This window comes from Loxodonta africana, chromosome 9 (assembly GCF_030014295.1).
Source record: "Loxodonta africana isolate mLoxAfr1 chromosome 9, mLoxAfr1.hap2, whole genome shotgun sequence".
Lineage (NCBI taxonomy): Eukaryota > Metazoa > Chordata > Mammalia > Proboscidea > Elephantidae > Loxodonta > Loxodonta africana.
In genome coordinates this window covers 113,758,519-113,778,584 of record NC_087350.1, presented here as the reverse complement: position 1 = coordinate 113,778,584, position 20,066 = coordinate 113,758,519, and the positions used below count along the sequence as shown (strand labels likewise).

General features: G+C 45.7%; 1 protein-coding gene across 1 annotated transcript in view; it reads left to right on the top strand.

Moving 5' to 3' along the window:
* The window catches only part of PGM5 (phosphoglucomutase 5), a 182,730-nt gene that overhangs the window by 143,831 nt on the left and 18,833 nt on the right, over positions 1 to 20,066 (top strand). Inside the window, exon 10 of the mRNA XM_064290557.1 lies at positions 13,974 to 14,108. Coding sequence (XP_064146627.1) covers positions 13,974 to 14,108 — 135 coding nt within the window. The remainder of the gene's footprint in view (positions 1 to 13,973; positions 14,109 to 20,066) is intronic.

The following is a 20,066-nucleotide window of genomic DNA, read 5'->3' as shown; positions in this document are numbered from 1 at the left end:
GCACTTGACCTTAAGTTTGGAGGTTCAAATCCAGCCTGAGGCAGACTCGAACTACTTCCGAAATGACTACTCAAACTACTACTTGATCTACTTCCAAAACATCAGTCATTGAAAATCCTGTGGAGTGCAGTTCTACTCTGACACCCATGGGGGCGCTGTGAGTTGGAATTGACTCCATGGCAACTGGTTGGTACCAACCCATGGTCAGCAGATACAGAGATGCCGATCGAAGCCACATCACCAGTGGTATTATACGAAGGCAACTGGATGGTGTCAACAAGAGAATCTGGGCCCCAAGACTGAGTTCTTCTCTATTGCAAGTTACAAGTCATGATGGAGCCTACAGCCTTCAATGTTTATCACCTTCTAACCAATGAATTAACTGACGGACTGTAGTGTTAACAACTTATCCTTGACCCTGTAATGTGCCATTTGCTGGAGTGTACTGTGTACAACTAGAAGGAGAATTTGAGAAATTACTTGTCATAGTAATTAACCCACCTATAGAATTTGGTAAGGGCCTTGTTGGTGCAACAGTGAAGCTCTCAGGTGCTAACTGAAAGACTGGCGTTTAGAACCTACGCAGCTACTCTGCGGGAGAAAGACCTGGCGATCTTCTTCCGTAGAGATTACAACCAGGAAAACCCTACAGAGCAGTTCTGCTCTCTCACATGGGATCGCTTTGAGTTGGAATCAACTCGATGGCACCCTACAACGACAATAGAATTTGGTTAATTCTGAAAGTTAGCACCTACAAATAGTCTGCTTACGTTGAGCAGCATAAATGTTTCGGGAATAGGTGTTATCGTTACATGTACACTGTGACTAAATCTGGGTTTAAAAAATCCTTTTTCTGTTGCAGATGATGATATTGAAAAAAAAACCTGTAATAAATATAGGCTGGTGGCACAGTGGTTAAGGCACTTGACTGCTAACCTAAAGGTCGGCGGTTCGAAACCATCAGTGGCTCCTTGGGAGAAAGATGTGGCAGTCTGTGTCCTTCCGTAGAGATTTATAGTCTTGAAAACCCTGTGGGGTCATTATGGATTGAAAGTGATTTGACTGCCCCGGGTTTCGTTTTTTTTTTTTCCCCTATAGTGTTAGTACTATGGTGAAGGTGCTTGAGGTCTGATTCATTCATGTATCCATTCATTCATTCCTTCATTCAGTGGATATTTACCAAACACCTACTACAAGCCAGTCACCTTGCAGGGTGTTGAGGATGCAACCGTGAATGGGAGAGTGAGGTTCCTGCCCTGCATACAGTCCAGCAGGGAAGACAAACTGACACTAAACAGGGAAATACTGCAGAGTTTACTAAACAGAGGTCCACCCAAAGGACAGAGTTGGGAGTACACACAGCTGCAACAACTGATCTAGACCTCTTGTTGTGACCTGCCGTCAAGTCAGCCCCCGACTCATGGTGACCCCACACACAACAGAACGAAATGTTGCCTGGTCCTGAGCCATCTGCATGATTGGGTATGGATCTTACCATTGTGATCCATAGGTTTTCATTGGCTGATCTTTGGAAGTAGACTGCCACGCCTTTCTCCCTTGTCCATCAGCTCCACTGAAACCTGTTCGACATCATATCCTGTATTGGCAGACGAGGGTGGCCTTGGGTGAGGTGCATTGGCTGGGAATCGAACCCAGGTCTCCCACATGGAAAGCAAGAAGTCTACCGTGGAGCCACCCTGGAAAGCCCTCCATGGGAAGGTGATACTTAAGCTGCACTCTGAAGAATGAGTGGGAGCTGGGCCAGGTGAAACCATCTTATCTGACAACATGCTTTTCTTCAATCAAGTGTGGTTTTATTTGGTTCCTCAGCTTTGCAGATAAACAGCCGACATTTCCTGTGGGCAAATGGATTCTCAGGGGTCTTACAGTACCCGTGATGGTAATTCCGAACGTCAGTGCTCATCCTCCAGTCCTGTTAGATGTGGTAAATAAAGACAGTTGGGCTGTATGTTGCACTGACTATGGCTTTTGGTGCGACACCTTGGAAACTATGGATTTAGAAAGGGTTAATTTCTTACTACAGTTTTGAATAGCTGCTTTTCCTGTGATTTATCTATTTGACCTTCTGTGTTCATAACGACCTCTTGGCTGATTTGAAAATGGAGTGGCGAACAGTGTTTCTGGTTAGTTGGGAAGTTCTCACTCCCCTGCTTCCAACAACCCAGTTTTGTTACAGTGAATTAGCTTCTCCTGACGCCCATAGATTGCTTTAGGACTGTCTTCCAAAATGTGGGGGCAGAGCCTTGCTAAGATGTGTAGTAGAATCTAAGCATTCTGCGACGGCATCACGGTCACTTCCTACTGAACCGCTAACGTTTCTGTGTAGTCAGGAGGCTGAGCACCCCCGGGAAACGTTGATACAAAAGGAAAAAGCTCCAAAGGATCAGAGGAACCGAGGGAGGAAGCTACCCCTGTATGTCTGGGTGCAAAGGTCCCAGAGCTGGGGCTGGTGTTGTACAAACAGGGATCAGCAGTCCTTTAGCAACCAATCGATCAGTCATCAATCAGTCAATGAAATGGGGACATGGAATGTCTGTGACCTAGTTCTATTGCCCCACGTTTGGTCATTGGAATCTGGATGTGTACAACAAGTTCCCGGGTTAGGAACGAGATCTGTTCCTAAGTGTGTATTTAAGTCAAGGTTGCAGGAGAGTCGGAACAGGTGCATACGGCTCTTATCTAGCCTTACTTTACTGCAAGAAAAGGCTCAAGGTCCTTTCAATGATTTAAAAGCTGCACGTGCAGCAAGCGAAGGTGACAGTGTTGAAGACTGATTGTGATGAAGACTGTTATCAGCAGGAGTTGGTTCAGTTGTTTCAACGTGAGGGCAAATTTACATAACATTAAAGGGCAAGTGTTAGTTGTCCTAAGTAACCCAGGGACTGTCCGTCACAGCTTTCAGCCTTCGCTCTCGTTACATAGCAGAATCCTTGAGTGGTGCCAATGGTTAAGCACTTGACTGCTAACCAAAAGGCTGGTGGTTCGAACCCACCCAGAGGTGCCTCAGAAGACAGGTCTGGTGATCTGCTTCTGAAAGGTCACAGCCTTGAAAGCCCTATGGAGGACAGTTCTGCTCTGATACACATGGGGTCACCATGAGTTGGAATCGACTTCACTGCAGATAACAATAACTCATTACTTCATGTGGTTTTGGCTAGATGGGTGCTTTAAAAGAGCATTTACAAGGTCATTTCACCTTGATTTCCCAGATAGTTCTTTGCAATTGTTGGCCCTCATGGGTGCTAGTCGGCTGTAAGAAAGGCTAGATGGGCATGCTGTGCAAGAGCAGGGCAGGTGAGTACAGTTGCACAGTGAGAGCACTGCACAAAGCAGGTCTTTGCACACGTTCCCAGGAAGTTATACATAAGAATCACCTGGGGATCTTGTTAAGCTATAGATTCTGACTCAGTATATCTGGGGGTGGAAATGCAAATTCTCAGCCAGAGTTCAAATCTGAATGAACTGGCACAAAGGTACCCAGCCTAACAGGGGAGGAGAATGGACACCCAGGCAAGCCAGGAGGGCAGATACTTTTCTGTAATGTATGTGTCCACCTGGAGATACAGTGTCCACCTGGAGATACAGTGTCCGCCTGGAGAGGGTACTTTTTTGTAATTTTTTGTAATCCACTATATGGATTAGCTGCTGCCCTGATCAACTGCTTTTGACCTCTTGCTTGCTGCTAATTCTTTGCCATAAACAAAGAAAAAGGGTAATTCTAGGTCATCCTTTTTCACGGAGAGAAGTGTCCATTCACTCCAAATCTCTTGCTTTACAGACTGCGTGCTTTCTTCTGTAAAACGTGCTGCAGATGTTACACGGTAATATTTTCACCTTGAAGCTTTCCAGATAAATCATTGGGATTTCCCATGGGAGATAACATCCCATTAGGCTCACACTGTCTCTCTCTTTCCCAAGCCTGTCCTGTCTCCAGGCTCACATGCCTGGTGTGGCCAAGGGGCTTATGGGGGACATCGTACCAGATTGCAGGGCTGTCTGCTGTCTCCCCCTGGAATGCATCCTAAGTTGGGATTTGCCTAGCTCAGACGCTGCCAAGGAGCTGTTGGTAATATAGAGTTCCTCCTTCCCCACCTGGCTGCAATATGTCCTCTAGTCTCCAAGCCAACATCTGGCCGGTCTCCATGCATTTAGCAACTTGTAGGTTTCTCTGCATGGATTTACGCAAAGGCTGAAAAAAAAATTCAGCATTCGTTTATTATACATTTATCAGATACGTGCTCTGTATATGACACTGGGCCAGCTTTGGAGACCAGACGAAACCTAGGAGCTGTTGTTCAAACATTTCCCATGGGAAACAATGTATCAATATCAGCAGTTTCATATGGTTCAACCTAAAATGATAAACTCGGAGTCAGGGAGACCTGGTTCTACCACTTACTAGTTGTGTTGCCTTGATCGTGTTTTTTAACGTTCCCTCTATTGTCGGTAAAAGAAGAAAGTGTCTGGATGATTCTAAGGTCCTTCCTTAAGGAACTCAAGGGGCTCAACTGACCAACTTGGGAGTATTTTATTGTCAAAGGAGCCAGTTCAGTAGGAAGTATGGAGAATATTTAATGGTACAATAAAATCTGCAAAAGCCAGAACCTGTATAAGGCGGAAACCTGTCAGAGAAGGAAAACTCAAATTTTCCCACTAAAACAAATGATAGAAAAGTGGTAGGACTACACCTTGTCAAAGGTGAAAAATATGCGGGACCCAGAAAAACAAGGCAGCCCCGTCGAGTTCTGGCTCTCACAGGTTTCCCTTTAACATATCCATGAGTCTAGTGCTGATTTCAGAGGATCTAGCTTGGAGTCCTAGGTGGTGTAAATGGTTATCTTAGCCGCTAACTGAAAGTTTGGAGGCGCAAGTCTACCCAGAGGCACCTCGCAAGAATGGCCTGGTGATCTGCTTCTGAAAAACAGCCATTGAGAACCCTATGGAGCACAGTTACTCTGACACACGTGGGGTTGCCATGTGTTGGGGTCAGCGCGGCGGCAACTTTTTTTTTTTTAAACAAAGTTCTTAAAATAAAACTAATCTTAATTCTGCCTAACTTAAAAATAAATATGTACCACTGAACCATGAACCGCCTGTGTTTTATTTAGCAATCTTTTGTAAAGTCTAGGTTGGAAAACGAGCCTAGTACCATTTTCATTAAAAGTTTAAAATAATAATATTTATATGGGGAAAATGCACTTAGTTACAAAGTGTTTTATAATTTTCAAAGCCCTTTTCAAATAGATTTTCTGATCTGATGCTCACAACAACGCAATAAGCTAGGCTGTATTAGTTTTCATCAGCTTTTTAGGAAACTAAGGCTTAGAGGTGGTTCAGTGGTAGAATTCCCACCTTCCACACAGGAGCCCCGGTTCGATTCCCGGCCACTGCACCTCATGTGCAGTAACCACCCATCTGTCAGCGGAGGCTTGTGTGTTGCTCTGATGCTAAGCAGGTTTCGGTGGAGCTTCCAGACTAAGACAGAGTAGGAAGAAAGGCCTGGCAATCTACTTCTGAAAATCAGCCAGTGAAAACCCTATGGATCACAATGGTCCGATCAACAGCAGATCATGGGACTGTGCAGGACCAGGCAGTGTTTTGTTCCATTGTGCATGGGGTCCCCATGAGTTGGGGGCTGACTTAATGGCAGGTAACAGCAACAGCAACAACAGGAGCAAGGCTTGGGGAGCTGTCTTAACTCACTCAGGACCACCGCCAATAAGTGGCCATGCCAGGATCCTAGCTGGGTTTTCCAGTTGTTACTCCCGTGCCATTTCCACCAGACTGACTCTCCATAAACAGTAAACCACAGTGGGGCAATTTAATTCCCTAATGATAACTGGAACCACCTGGCTGGGGTTTTGTGTGGAGATAGCTGCATGCAGGCAGGGGATGCGCAGTTGTTAACACCCATTCTTTACTGGAACAAACTAAGGCGGACACACACCCACCTTGCTCCCTGAGGCATTCAGCTCCAGGCACCGGAAAGGAAGAAAAATGCTAGGGTGGAACTGAGTGCCCTTTTGATCACCCCCTTCTGTGGTTAACATTATCTTCTAAAGAGGAGGCATTGTTTCCCCTCTCTGGAGCTCCTGATGCTGTGCCATCCTGCACATTACAGTCACCGTGACCACTGTGGCTAGGGAGGCCCGGATTCTTTTACCTGTGCTCCGAGAATTCCTTAGGAGGTGGTGCTGGTAAACAATTAGCATCAGAAGGCCCAAGAGGGGCACCCCTAATGGTTCTGCTGCTGATGAGGTACCAGGAGGGGCTTTCAGGACTCAACAGCGAGTTTTATTAGTGCCCCTTCTTGTTACGGCCCTCCTAAGATCCCAGTCCATTGGTAGTGTATTTAGAAAACCCTAGACCTGGAGGGGGTCTCCCTTATGCTCATGCAGTACATGGAGTCCGGTCATTTTATAGATGAAGCAGGACACAGGGAGAAAAGAGGCTGAGGCCATGGTTTCCAACTTTGTCTGCATATCAGAATCCCAGGAGATCTCTTAAAGCCCCAATGCCCACGTTCCACCCCATTCCAATTAGATCACCGTGTCTGGGGTGACAGCCAGGCACCAACTCTTTATAGAGATCCCTGGCTAATTCCGGGGTGCAGTGAGGCTTGCAAATTAATGGCTAATGACTTGCCCAAGATCACATAGCTGGGACAGGAGCCATGGTTCAACTCCATTGTTTTCAGCTAAAGCTGACGCTAGTCCTGGAAAGGAACGAGCAGATGCAATAGAGTGGCTTCCGTAGTAATGATGTGCCAGGAGGCTTCTATATTTATCTTTCACAACTACACTTCAAGGTGGATACGTCAGCCCCGGTTCACAGACAAAGAATCTGAGTGAGTTTTCGGTTGGCCTGAAGAAACATTTACCGTCAAGTCAACTCTGCCTCCTGGCGACCCCCAGCGTGTCAGTGTAGAACTGTGCTGAAAAGGTTTTCAATGGCTGATTTTTCAGAAGTAGATTGCCAGGGCTTTCTTTTGAGGCACCTCTGGGTGGACTGGAAAGCCCCAAGTCTGTGAGTCAGGCATCAGGCTGGAGGCTTCTCCTGACTCACATAGCTGCAGAGGCTGGAGAACCCAAGATAGGCAGGGCAGATGGCAGACTTCTGGCTCAAGTGCCAAGAAGGAGAGGTCAGATGATGAGGAGCTGAAGGCAGGATCCAGAGCAGAGCAAAAGCCTTCAAGCTTTGCCAGAAAGTCCATATATGTTGGATGGAGATCACACCCCCAAGGAAACTCCCTTTCAACTCACTGGAGGTGCTCACATTATATCTGATCTCATCATTACATAGCTGCCAAACTACATCATAACTGCCAAACCACTGAGAATCACGGCCCAGGCAAGTTGACACACAACCCTAACCATCACGCTGGTAAACAAGGCTTATGTGGCTCTGCCCTCCCAGAGCTTGTAGGCAATGAAGGGCCCAAAAAGATAACTCTATGATTCCAACATGTTAGGGTTAAGGCCGTGATGGGAACTTGCTTCATTCATATGCATTGGGCCTTGTTTCTTCAAGAGGATTGTGGCAGTGAAAACATACATAATGTAGTTATTAGAATATAAATAAGAAACAGAAATCAAGACAAGGGAAAATATAAATAAGAGAGTCAAGAGTAGAAGAAAAGAAACTTGGTTATGCAAATTGTAAGGATCCACTTGGGCCGAACCACAGATTTGGCGTTAAGGGTATTGGCAGCCATATTGGAAAGGGAAGTAGGGTGACTTACAAAGTTCTCATCAGAAACAAAACAAAGCAAAACAAAAGCAGTTTCTCAGGGGGAAGAAAAGACTTTCTTAACGCTAGGCTCTTGAGGAAATGCCTCATGTGAAGCTTCATGTTGGATCACACAGTCCCCAACAATATTCCCAGAGTGACTGCAACAATGGATTTTTTTGAAACAGTGCCTTAAGCGAGGATATGAAACTGAAATGTAATTCAATAAATTCATTTCTGTCAGGTGTGGGTGGGCAGAAGGGAGTAGATTTGGTCCAGGTAGAGGCTAGGATGAATCTAGAGCCGGAACCTGGAATACCTGGGGGAGTGGGATTGGACACCCTTATTACTGTCTTCGTAAACATAATTTCTCTCTCCCGGGCTTTTGATAAGGCTGATAGTAATATTTTCTATTTTCTGGTGCAGGCCCGAAGGGTAAGTATTCTGTATTGTGGATAAAGGGGCGGTTTATACCAGAGGTCAGCAATCTTTCTCTGTAGATAGATAGATAGTATATATTTTAGGATGTGAGGGCCCGATGGTCTATGTCGCAAGTAGTCATCTCTACTGTTGTAGTGGAAATGCTGGCGGCATAGTGGTTAAGTGCTACAGCTGCTAACCAAAAGTTCAGCAGTTCAAATCCACCAGGTGCTCCTTGGAAACTCTATGGGGCGCGAAAGCAGCCGCAGACAATACATAAGCGAATGGACGTGATCGTGCTTCCATAAAACGTGATTTACAAAGCAGGAGGCAGGCCAGGTTTGGCCCATGACCTGTAGTTTGCCAAACCTTGGTTTAACCTAAAAAATCAAAAAAAGCAGAGTATATTATAGGCATTCTTTTGTTGAAATGAAGGAAGGATTAGAAACGCAGTGACTTTGGTCTTGGCGTTTGATTGATGGTAGGTGAAGGTACCAGCTGGAGAGAAAGTGGCTCATGCTAGTGTTGCAGATTCAATATGTTCCTTCTGGGAATTTGCAGACCCAGAAGCAATCTGACATAGCTCCTCACACATCACAGTGACATTCAACAAAGGGGCTCAGATGGTGGCAGTGCAGAACTGGGCTGGGTCTGAAAACCTGCCATGCCGTGTGGAGGAGATTCTGAAGTTCCTCACCTGGAAGACTCTCGCAGAGCAACATGGACTCTGTTACAACTTCATGACTGCTTCCCAGCAGGGACGGATTATCCAATAGGCAAGGTAAGCACGGTGCTGACCTTGTTTACCGGATCATCTGTAGTGAACAATTTCACATTTTCTCGCCACGTCAAAGATTTTCCTTCTAGATATGGCTGGCATCTGTCTCTCTCCCAAACCCACAACACCTTTCTACAGAACCAAAACCTCTTTTCAAATGTACAGTCCCTGACAGAGATGGATAACCCAGTAAGTAAGGAGAAACCCATGTGAAATTGTTCGCTATAGGTTAGTAAGTAAGCACAAGTAAGCCTGTGCTTACCTTATCTACTAGCTAATCCACCCCTGCTTCCCAGGAAAGGGAGAAGACAATGTTGGATTATTTCCAATAGACTAGTATGTGCTATTCAACCTTTGCCGTTGTTTAAGTGCACCATCTATTGCAGGCTACCTGATGTGGATTCTACCCCATCTCTATGAGCACGACATGCAATACAGCTGAAGATATGGTTATTCTCAGGAAAATATAATATGATTTCATTGTAAAATGGTTAAGCTCTCATCTGCTAGCCAAAAGATTAATGGTTCAAACTCACCCAGAGGTACCTCAGAAGACAGGGCTGGTGATCTGCTTCTGAAAGGTCATAGCCTTGAGAATCCTATGGAGCAGTTCCCATACACATGGGGTCGCCACGACTTGGAGTCGACTTGGAGGAAACTGACAACAATAGCAACATGAGCAGATAACACATGTTGGTGGTTTGTCATGGCCCGAATCCTTAAATACCCCTCAATGACCATAAACTAATCCGGAAGGCCAACTGTATAACGGCAGCTCGCATGAAGGGTTGAGTCTGTGAGGTCTTCAGTGACATCAGAAGAGGTGGCCCTAAGTGATTTGAAATCTGCAACAACAGGTGGTTAAGGGCCTCAGCCTTAGATATTGCTTTAGCCAAGCTATGGATGACTCCCACAGTCCTGAGCACTGAGTTGTGTGTTCCACGTGGAGTGACAGTGGGGACATTGGCTTAAACATAGATACCAGCTTGAAAAGAGTTTGCTAAAAACCTGTCTGTGAGTGAAATTGGCCTTGATTGCCAATTTGAACACCGTTCGGTGTACAATGCTTGCTGGGAAGTCAGTAACTGAGGCATTCGTCCCTTCTGAAATTTTGTAACCATTCACCCCTCCTGCAGCATAAAGTGGTTGAGAAAGTGTTCATTGCAGTCATCTGTTCCAGGCTTACGGAGGCAAGTCCTGCGTCTTCATCTCTATATCCTCAGGGCTTAGCTCAGTACCTGGCCCATAAGAGCCACTCTAAAATGTTTGCCCAGTGAAGAAAAAAAAAAAAAAAATTTTTTTTTTTCCTGGGAAATGTACTATACGATACTGTTACTTATACATCAGATGTATACGTATACACACACACACACACACACACACAGAGCCCTGTACATATACATAATATTTATATAGCAATGTATATTTAATAAGGAGCCTTGGTGGCCCAGTGGTTAAAGTGCTCTTTCGGCTGCTAACTGAAAGGTTGGCAGTTCAAACCCGCCAGTCACTCCTTGGGAGAAAGATGGGGCTGTCTGCTTCTGTGAAGATGACAGCCTTGGAAACCCTGTGGGGCAGCTCTACTCTGTCCTACAGGGTCAGTACGAGTGGAATCGACTCTTCGGTAATGGGTTTCGTTTTCTGGCTTTATTTTTTAATATAATATTATTATATGATATTTATGTAGCAAGTATATTTTATAGACTGTCATATATAATAGTTATATAGCAAGTATATTAAATATGATATTATATATAATATTTATATAGAAATATATATTTAATATAATATTATACTATGGAAACCCTGGTGGTGTAGTCGTTAAGTGCTAAGGCTGCTAACCAACAGTTTGGCAGTTCAAATCCACTAGGTGCTCCTTGGAAACTCTACGTGGCAGTTCCACTCTGTCCTATAGGGTGGCAATGAGTCAGAATTGATTCGATGGCAATGGGTAATGGGTTTTTACATTGCGATATATATTTAATATCTTTTATGTACATTTGGAGCCCTGTTGGTGCAGTGGTTAAGAGCATGGCCACTAACCAAGTGGTTGACCCTTGGAAACCCTATGGGACAGTTCTACTCTGTTCTGTAGGGTCACTGTGAGCCAGGATCGACTTGATGGCAATGAGTATGTAACATTTATATAACAATATATATTTAATATAATATTATATGTACATAGCAATATATATTATACATATGATATATGTATAAAATTGATAGTACATTAAAACCTGAGAAAGCCGGGACCTATATAAGGCGGAAACCTGTCAGAGAAGAAAACTCAAATATTCTTCAGTGATAGAGAGTGCTAGAAAAGTGGTAAGCTGCATGCTGTCAAAGGTGGACAACTCGCAAGACAGAAAAACAAGGCAGTCCTGTCGAGTTCCAGCTCGCACAGTTTTCACTGTAATATAAAATCCTGTTGGTAAAGCAGGTATCACAGTGAATGCTCTCCTGTAAGGGAGCTGTTTCCTTTTGCTAAGTAAGTGGTGGCTGACACTGAACCGCTCTAAGAAAGACTAAAGCTTTTTATTTGGGCATTGGTACAGAACATGTCTGTTGTTGTTGCTGTTGTTGTTGTTAGGAGCCTTCGAGCCGGTTCCAACTCAGAGCAACCCCTATGTATAACAGAAGGAAACATTGCCTGGTCCTGTACCATCCTCACAGTGGTTGTTATGCTTGAGCCCATTGTTGCAGCCACTGTGTGAATTCATCTCTTTGAGGGTCTTCCTCTTTTTTTTTTTTTCCCTACCCTAGCAGGCATGATATCCTCCTCCAGAATCTCGTCCTTCCTGATAGCATGCCCAAAGTGTGTGAGACGTAGTCTCAACATCCTTGCTTCTAAGGAGCATTCTGGCTGTACTTCTTCCAAGACAGATTTGTTCATTCTTTTGGCAATCCATGTGTATTCAATATTCTTTGCCAACACCACAGTTCAAAGCCATCAATTCTTTTTGGGTCTTCCTTATTTATCGTCCAGCTTTTGCATGCATGTGAGACAATTGAAAACACCATGGCTTGGGTCAGGCGCACCTTAGTCTTCAAGGTGACTTCTTTGCTTTTCAACACGTTTACGAGGTTTTTTGTAGCAAATTTGCCCAATGCAATGCATCATTTGATTTCTTGACTGCTGATTCCACGGCTGTTGATTGTGAACTCAAGTAAAAGGAAATCCTTGACAACTTCGATCTTTTCTCTACTTATCATGATGTCACTTATTGGTCCAGCTGTGAGGACCTTTGTTTCCTTTATGTTGAAGTATAATCCATACTGAAGGCTGTGGTCTTTGATCTTCATCAGTAAGTGCTTCAGGTCCTCTTCACTTCTAGCAAGCAAGGTTGTGTCATCTGCATAACACAGGTTGTTAATGACTCCTCCCCTAATCCTGATGCCCCACAGTGGTTAAGAGCTCAGGCTGCTTACCAAAGGATTAGCAGTCCAAATCCACCAGCCACTACTTGGGAACCCTATGGGGCAGTTCTGCTCTATTCTGTAGGATTGCAATGAGTTGGAATTGACTTGATGCCAATGGATTGATGGCAAATTATGCCTACAACTTAAAAAGAAGAAAACCACTTGACTTGTAGTACCCATGGCAGACATCACCAGATAGGCGTGGATCTGGTTTATACAACATGCATAATATATTTTTGACAACAACATATTCTCTACAATGGCAGGATGTGAGACCAGAGAAAGTTCAAGGGTCAGTTGCTCAGGGGAGCTGTCTGATACCAAAGTTGCCCAAGACATCTATTTTTTCAGAAGTAACAGAGGACCAGATATACTGTTTTGTTTCCTCCCTTCCTTCCCCTGGCCCCTGCCCATACGCTTGTATAGAAGCAATTACTTTATTAGTTGCCTTAGGTGAGCACATTTCCTTCAACAGAAGATCACAGCATGGTCTTGTGGCCATGCTTTTTAAAATATCCCTGCGCTAATGAGAAGAATGGGGATGTTCTGAGCCAAAAGCAAATGAAGAGAGGAGATTTAAGACTGGGCAGTGGGAAGATGCAACCACAGCCCTGTCCCTATGCCACCCTGGTGGCCAGGACTGGGGAACAAGGAGGACCAAGAAGACCCTCCAAACCAGCTGAGGCACCAGCCCTGCGTACTTCATTGTAGGGTCCATTTCTACCAGAGGAACCTGGGAATGACAAAGAAACAAAGAGAAAATGGACTTGGAGCAAAGTCTAACCTCACTTGGGGGTCTCCGTGCCATGTATAATTTGTCTCACTGTGATAGATAAATCGCCTATCCCCATTGGTCTGTCCCTTACAGGGATAAACTTTGTCTTCATGGACATTTATTAAATATCACTCCACATCCTTCTGGTTCCCACAGTACCAGACCAAGAGAACTTGAACATCCGTTCATAGTCTTGCTCCTAACCCTTCCCCAACCTTAACTGCAAAGTGATGGGAATAGAATAAAGAGACAAATGGATAGCCTTAAGTAGCTTCTTGTCGCCCCATGTTGTCCTATTTGGGTGAGTGTTCAGAGATAATTACACATTGCAATGAACCTGATTGCTTTTGGTTCACAGAAACATGCTGATTTCCGTGTTGTTGTTAGTTGCTGCCGAGTTGAACTCGGTCATGGCAGCCCCTGTACAACAGAACAAAACGTTGCCTGGTCCTATGCCATCTTCATGATCGTTCAGTCCATTGTTGTGGTGGTTATGTAGTGCCCTCAAACTTAGGGGGTTTATCCTCAAGCGCTCTGTTACACCATCTTCTGTTGTGATGCTCAGGTTTTTATTGGCTGATTTTCAGAAGTAGATCTCCAGGCCTTTCTTCCTAGTCTGTCTTAGTCTGGAAGCTCTGCTGAAACCTGTCCACCATGGTATTTGTCCCTGCTGGTATTTGAAATACTGGTGGTATAGCTTCCAGCCTCACAGCAACAGCCAAACCACCACAGTACAACAACTGACAGAATACCACAGTAGATGGTAATCTTACCCGTGTGTTCCGTGTGTTTCCGTGTTCACTGATCCACTCTGGATGTTCTTGGTTGCAGGGCCTGAGGATCATTTTCTCAGATGCATCGCGGCTCATCTTCCGGCTGAGCTCGTCTAGTGGTGTGCGGGCCACCATCCGGCTGTATGCAGAGAGCTATGAGCGGGATCCCAGCAGCCATGACCAGGAGCCACAGGTACCACAGTAGAGCAGGGCTCCCAGCTCTGTATGTCTTGTTGCTTTGGCAATTTAGAGAACTGCTGTGGGCTTAACATTCCAGAAAGGCATAGTGACACCTCCCTCTGAAGGACAAGCTTAGAGTGACGCAGAGCAAATTCAATGTATTCATTGTAGTGTTTGAAACAAAATTTGCTCTCCAGCACCTATGATGAGTTTAGGTCAGCAGTTCCCAAACCACTTGCCACTCTTGACTGTTCTGTGGTTTGTTGATTAGGGTGACATCAAGATATATATATACGATAAGGAAATTTCAAGTTAAACTGAGTTAAGCCGGTCAGTACTCCTTGGAACCTGGAATATGCTCACGGCCATCATGAATCTCCAGGTGTCTGGGAAACTCTGGGCTGGACCACGGGTGTTGAGAGGGCAGTATAGACGCTACTCTGGGGTTTTCCTCTGAGGTGGTGGCAGAGCCCACAGCGAGGGAAGGTGCTGCGGAAGCCTGAATTTCAGATTAAGGGAAGACACTGACAAGGTTAGGCGCTTGCGTTTGGCAAATCCCCTTGATGTTTTCAGCAGTAGAGCTAATTAAGGACTCGTTCTGATTGGCTGTTAGCTACCATCAAATCGGCTCCTGACTCATGGTGACCCCCTGCACACCAGGATTGGACTGTTGTGATCCACTGGGTTTTCATTGGCTGATTTTCAGAAGTAGATCACCAGGCCTTTCTTCCTAGTCTCCCTTGGTCTGGAAGCTCTGCTGAAACCCATTCAACATCACAGCAACGCACAGGCCTCCACTGACAGGTGGTGACTCTGTGTGAGCTGTATTGGTCAGGAATCGAAACTGGGTCTTCTGTGTGGAAGGCAAGAATTATACTCCTGAACCACCATTTAGAAGGTAATAAATGGCACAACCAGAAGCCTTCCTATTCTCATATTTATTAAAGCTCCAGGCAACGCTAATTAAACCATGATGTCAGGTACTTCCAGCTACACTTCTGGCTTCCCTCTGTCCTTGGTCTTTATCTCCATCTGGGTTTAGAAACAGAGTCCTTGATGAGAAGATTCCTTAGATGAAAACGTTGGTTCCATCTCCAGCACTTCTTTTGGGGAGAAGCAGAGAAGCGGAGGGGGAGTGGTGGCTCAGTGGTAGAATTCTCACCTTCCATGCGGGAGACCTGGGTTCGATTCCCGGCTAATGCACCTCACCCACAGCCACCACCCGTCCGTCAGTGGAGTCTTGTGTGTGGCCATGGTGCTGCACAGGTTTCAGTGGGGCTGCCAGACTAAGCCAGACTAGGAAGGAAGGCCTGAAGATTTACTTCTAAAAATCAGCCAGTGCAAACCCTATGGACCATGACGGTCTGATCTGCAACGGGTCAGAGGGATGGTGCAGGACTGGGCAGCATTTTGTTCTATTGTGCATCAGCTCGCCATGAATCAGGGCCGACTCCCCGGCAGCTAACAACAACAAGAGAAGCAGAGAAGTACTCACTTCTTCTCATTTCTGAGTTTCTTAAAATGTCCAGTTATCATTTGCCATAGCTGCGCCCTGGATGGAATAAAAGACCCGGGTGGAGTTTCTTTCTTTGTCAGTAGTGGTTTTCTTCATGGTATCTTTCTTTGGAGACTCTCAAACACTTTATAAAATGGTGACGTAGATCCTCACACCTGACTCAGTAACCAGGAGATCTGTCTGGAGTAACATCATTGCAGGTGGGGAGCTAGAGGCTGGGGAGGCTGAGAACTGGCCTCAGGGTTACCAGGGCGTGGGGGGCAAACGCGTGGCCCCTTCGTCTCAGGATTGGAGGAGGAGGGCCCGTTCTGCCAACATAGCCACTTAGTGGGTGCATGTCACCCAAGATAGTACTAAATTGTGCAAGAATGAGAGGCTTACCTTCCCTTTCCGTGTAAAATTTGCTCTGCCAGCCTCTTGTTGGGCAGGGAGATTAAAGAACGGGCCTGAAAGTCCAGAGCTCTGTGCAGGGTGAGGAATGAGGGCCTGGCCTCCCCAGCAGTGACTCACTCTGACTCCAGGCTATTTTTTCTCAACATTTTTTACCCTATTTGCACAGGGTAAGCGCCAGTGGTATTTGCTTATTATTTTTATTTACCTACCACGCTGACTGCAGGAGTATGACGCCTGGGCCACTGGATGGATGTGTGTGGTAACGATCCTGTTATTTATGAGTCTCTCAGTAAGGTGATCTGGAAAAGCTAACTGGTACCAATTTTTTTTTTTTTTTTTTAAGGCTGAAAACCTCCATTAAAAAAAAAAAAAGTTGCTGGCAAGTTGACTCTGACTCATGGTGACCCCACGTGTGTGTCACTGTAGAACTGTGCTCCGGAGGGTTTTCAACTGTGCTCCGTAGGGTGTTCAGTCATTGGTTTTTTGGGACTTAGATCACCAGGCCTTCCTCGTGAGGCACTTTTAGGTGGGCTTGAACTGCTACCCTTTCAGTGAGCAGCCAAGCACGTTGGTTACCTGTTCGCACCATGCAGGGACTCCAGAAACCTCTATAGACCTGCTTTTTGAGCGTCAAGTATATAACTTCAATTCATGGGGAAAAGAAAATATAAGTAATGTATGTTTTATTTCCCACTACTACCTATTTTCCATCCTGTTAGTTTAAAGGGTCTGCTCAGTAGAATGTTTGGAGAATCCTATCCTTAGTATCATCCTCTGAGCACTGATACTGCCTCCCTTCCTCATCATAAGCAAGGGGGTCCCCAGACCGGGCTGGATCTCAGAGTCTATAGCACACGAGCTACCTAAATATTTCACATATCAAAATAAACCGGTTACCAGTTGCCATCAAGCCAGCCCTGACTCATGACGACCCCACGTGTGTCAGAGTAGAACTGCTCCCTAAGGCTTTCAACAACCAGGTTTTAAATGGCTGATTTTTTTGGAAGTAGAATGCCAGGCCTTTCTTCTGAGGCGCCTTAGGGTGGCTGAAACCTGTGACCTTTGAGTTAGCAGCTGAGCTTGTTAACTTTGTACCACCTAGGGCCTCCATTGAAACAGAACTGCTTATTAAAATACCATGCATGATTGACTTACCAATTTAAGCCCCATTGCGTGGTACATTTAAGTCAGGATATAATTCAGAGTAAGATTTTAAAAGAAATCTAAACAGCTAAGGAAAGGGAGGGAGATTCTCTCAGCAGCCTACCTGTCTCAATGACTGCCGAGTTCTACCTGGGCCTTTACATTTGAGCCCTTTGCATCTCCTCCCAGGTTGCTTTCTGGGCCACTGGCTCCTGCGTTCCGACAGCTCTGGAAGGAGAAGCCTTTGGTTAGCTGTTAACAGAGATCAAAGATAAGGCATTCGCCGCCTAGTGGTTAGTGTTTTTACTGATCTAGGGCCTTTTTAGGGCCTGGCCCAGAAAGACCTGCTGGAGTTACTCTCTGCTGCAGGGAGAACCTGTTCCACCTTTTTGGCTTGTTCGAGTTCACAGTGCCCTGAGGCGGCAGTGGTGGTTCAATGGTAGAATTCTTACCTTCCATGCAGGAGACCTGGGTTCAATTTCTGGCCGGTGCACCTCATCTGCAGCCACCACTGGTCCCTCAGTGGAGGTTTGCGTGTTGCCGTGATGCCGAACAGGTTTCAGTCACGCTTCCAGACTTAGACGGACTAGGAAGAAAGGCCTGGCGAGCTACTTCCTAAAATCAGCCAATGAAAACCGTACGGATCACAAAGGTGTGATCCACAGCTAATCTTGAGGATGGGGCAGGACAGGGCAGTGTTTGGTTCCATTGTACGTGGGGTCGCCATGGGTCAGGAACCATCTCGATGGCAGCTAACAACAAGAATTTACAGCCCAGAAAACAGAGACCCCCCCCCCCACACATACACACACACTCATGCACCCATTAAAGGATCTCTAGAATCTGAGGAAGACCCTCAATGAAATGGATTGACACAGTGGCTGCAACAATGGGCTTAAGCATAAGAACGATTGTGAGGATGGCTGAGGACTGGGCAGTGTTTCATTCTGTTGTGCATATAGGGTTGCTACGGGTCGGAACTGACCTGATGGCACTAACAACAACAGAATCTGCAGAGAATCCATTACTGATCTCATCCCAATTTCAGAGGTATTTTTAAATGTCTTACGCACTCTCGGTACCCACCTACATGCAGGTTATTTCCCAAGAGGGCCGGAGAGAGTCCCCTTCAAATGGCGGGTTACCATCTGGTGGTTTTCCTTTGCACCTGGCTGGTTTCTTTTCCAGACATTTTAGACACATGTGAACAGAGCATGTTTTCGACATTTATGCTGTGCTTTCCTCGTGGAACTGTTTGGAACGCCCCTAGTGACATAATCAGGAGAATGCGTAATACATTCTACGTGCACACACCAGTCTCTGCTCCCACATGGAGATTTATTTGGATGCTTTTATATAACAGTGGTTATGCCACTGGTTTTAAATTGATGTAAAATAGTTTATATCTATATTTTAAAGAATTCTCACTACACGAGCCTAGGTGTGTCTGTGAGACTGAGTGGTCGAGGGAGAAAGTGGAGAGGCCCTAAGGAGATGAGAAGGCTCTTGCCCTGATCTTGCTCTTGATTCCTTGGTAAATCAGGAAGAAAGCTTCTCAAGGCCCATTTCTGGAGGATTATATGGTTTTAAAGGCGCAGGATTACTTTAATTTTACTGGCAATCAGTAGGCCTTCAAGGAGCCCTCAAACCAGCTGGGAGTGATTTGGAAAGAGTGAGGCACCCAGAGGACTGACATTCACAGGTAACCAGAAACCGTCCGACCGCTGGCACTTTCTTTCCCACCCAGTGTATTCGCAGGGCTGCTGATGTACCTTTCTTCGTTTGCCTTCTTTCCTAGGTCCTTTGAGCCTTTTGCGGAGTAGCTAATGAATAATGAAAGTGTAAAAGGAAAAGGCAAGGGAAGCCTTGTCAAGGGCTAGGATAACCACAGACTTGTGGCTAATCAGCAGTCGGCTTTGGCAATTTGTCTGCAAATATAACCACACCCACCCACCCCAATTCCTGGGGGGAATCTGACTGCCCCCACCTTCCTTCCCGTTGAGGAATTTGTGTCTGTATTTCTGATAAGCTGCACCTGGAAGACTCTAAGGCTAAACCTGAGTACCAGGAGTCCCTCTATATTTGATTCACCCGTCAAACCAAAAGCTGTCATTTTGCTCTGCCTGTTCTTATTATAGGAGCCCTGGTGGCTCAGTTGTTAAAGCAATGGACTGCTAACCGAAAGATTGGTGGTTTGAACCCACCAGGGGCTCCATGGCGAAAGATGTGGCAGTCTGCTTCCATAGAGATTTACAGCCTTGGAAGCCCTACGGGGTCACTATGAGTTGGAATCGACTTGACAGCTACGGGTCTTGGTTGGCTCTTATTGTAAAGAGCCCTGGTGGTGCAGTGGTTAAGTGTTTAGGTGCAAACCCAAAGGTCCGCTGTTTGAACCCACCAGCCACTCCATGGGAGGAACATGTGGCAGTCTGCTTCCATAAAGATTTACGGCCTTGGAAACGCTATGGAGTACTTCTACTCTATCCTACAGGGTCGATATTCTTCTGAAGTGACTTGAAATAGGAAATGACGCATAAATGGGCACTCACTTAGGGATGACAAGAATAACATTCCTCTGTGTAAGACTATAAGGAGCCCTGGTGGCGCAGTGGTTAAGTGCTCAGCTGCTAACCAAAAGGTCATTGGTCCAAATCCACCAGCTGCTCTGCAGGAGAAAGGTGTGGCAGCCTGCCTCCATAAAGATTTACAGCCCTGGAAACCCTATATAGGGTCACTATGTGTCAGAATCAACTGGATGGCAATGGGTTTGGGTTTTTGGGTTTATCTAAGACTATACTAGAACATGGCAGTCCTTGGGAGCTGCAAGTAGTTAAGCGTTCAACTACTAACCTAAAGGTTAGCGGTTTGAACGCACCCAGGGAAGAAAGGCCTGGCAATCTGCTTCCGTAAAGATTACAG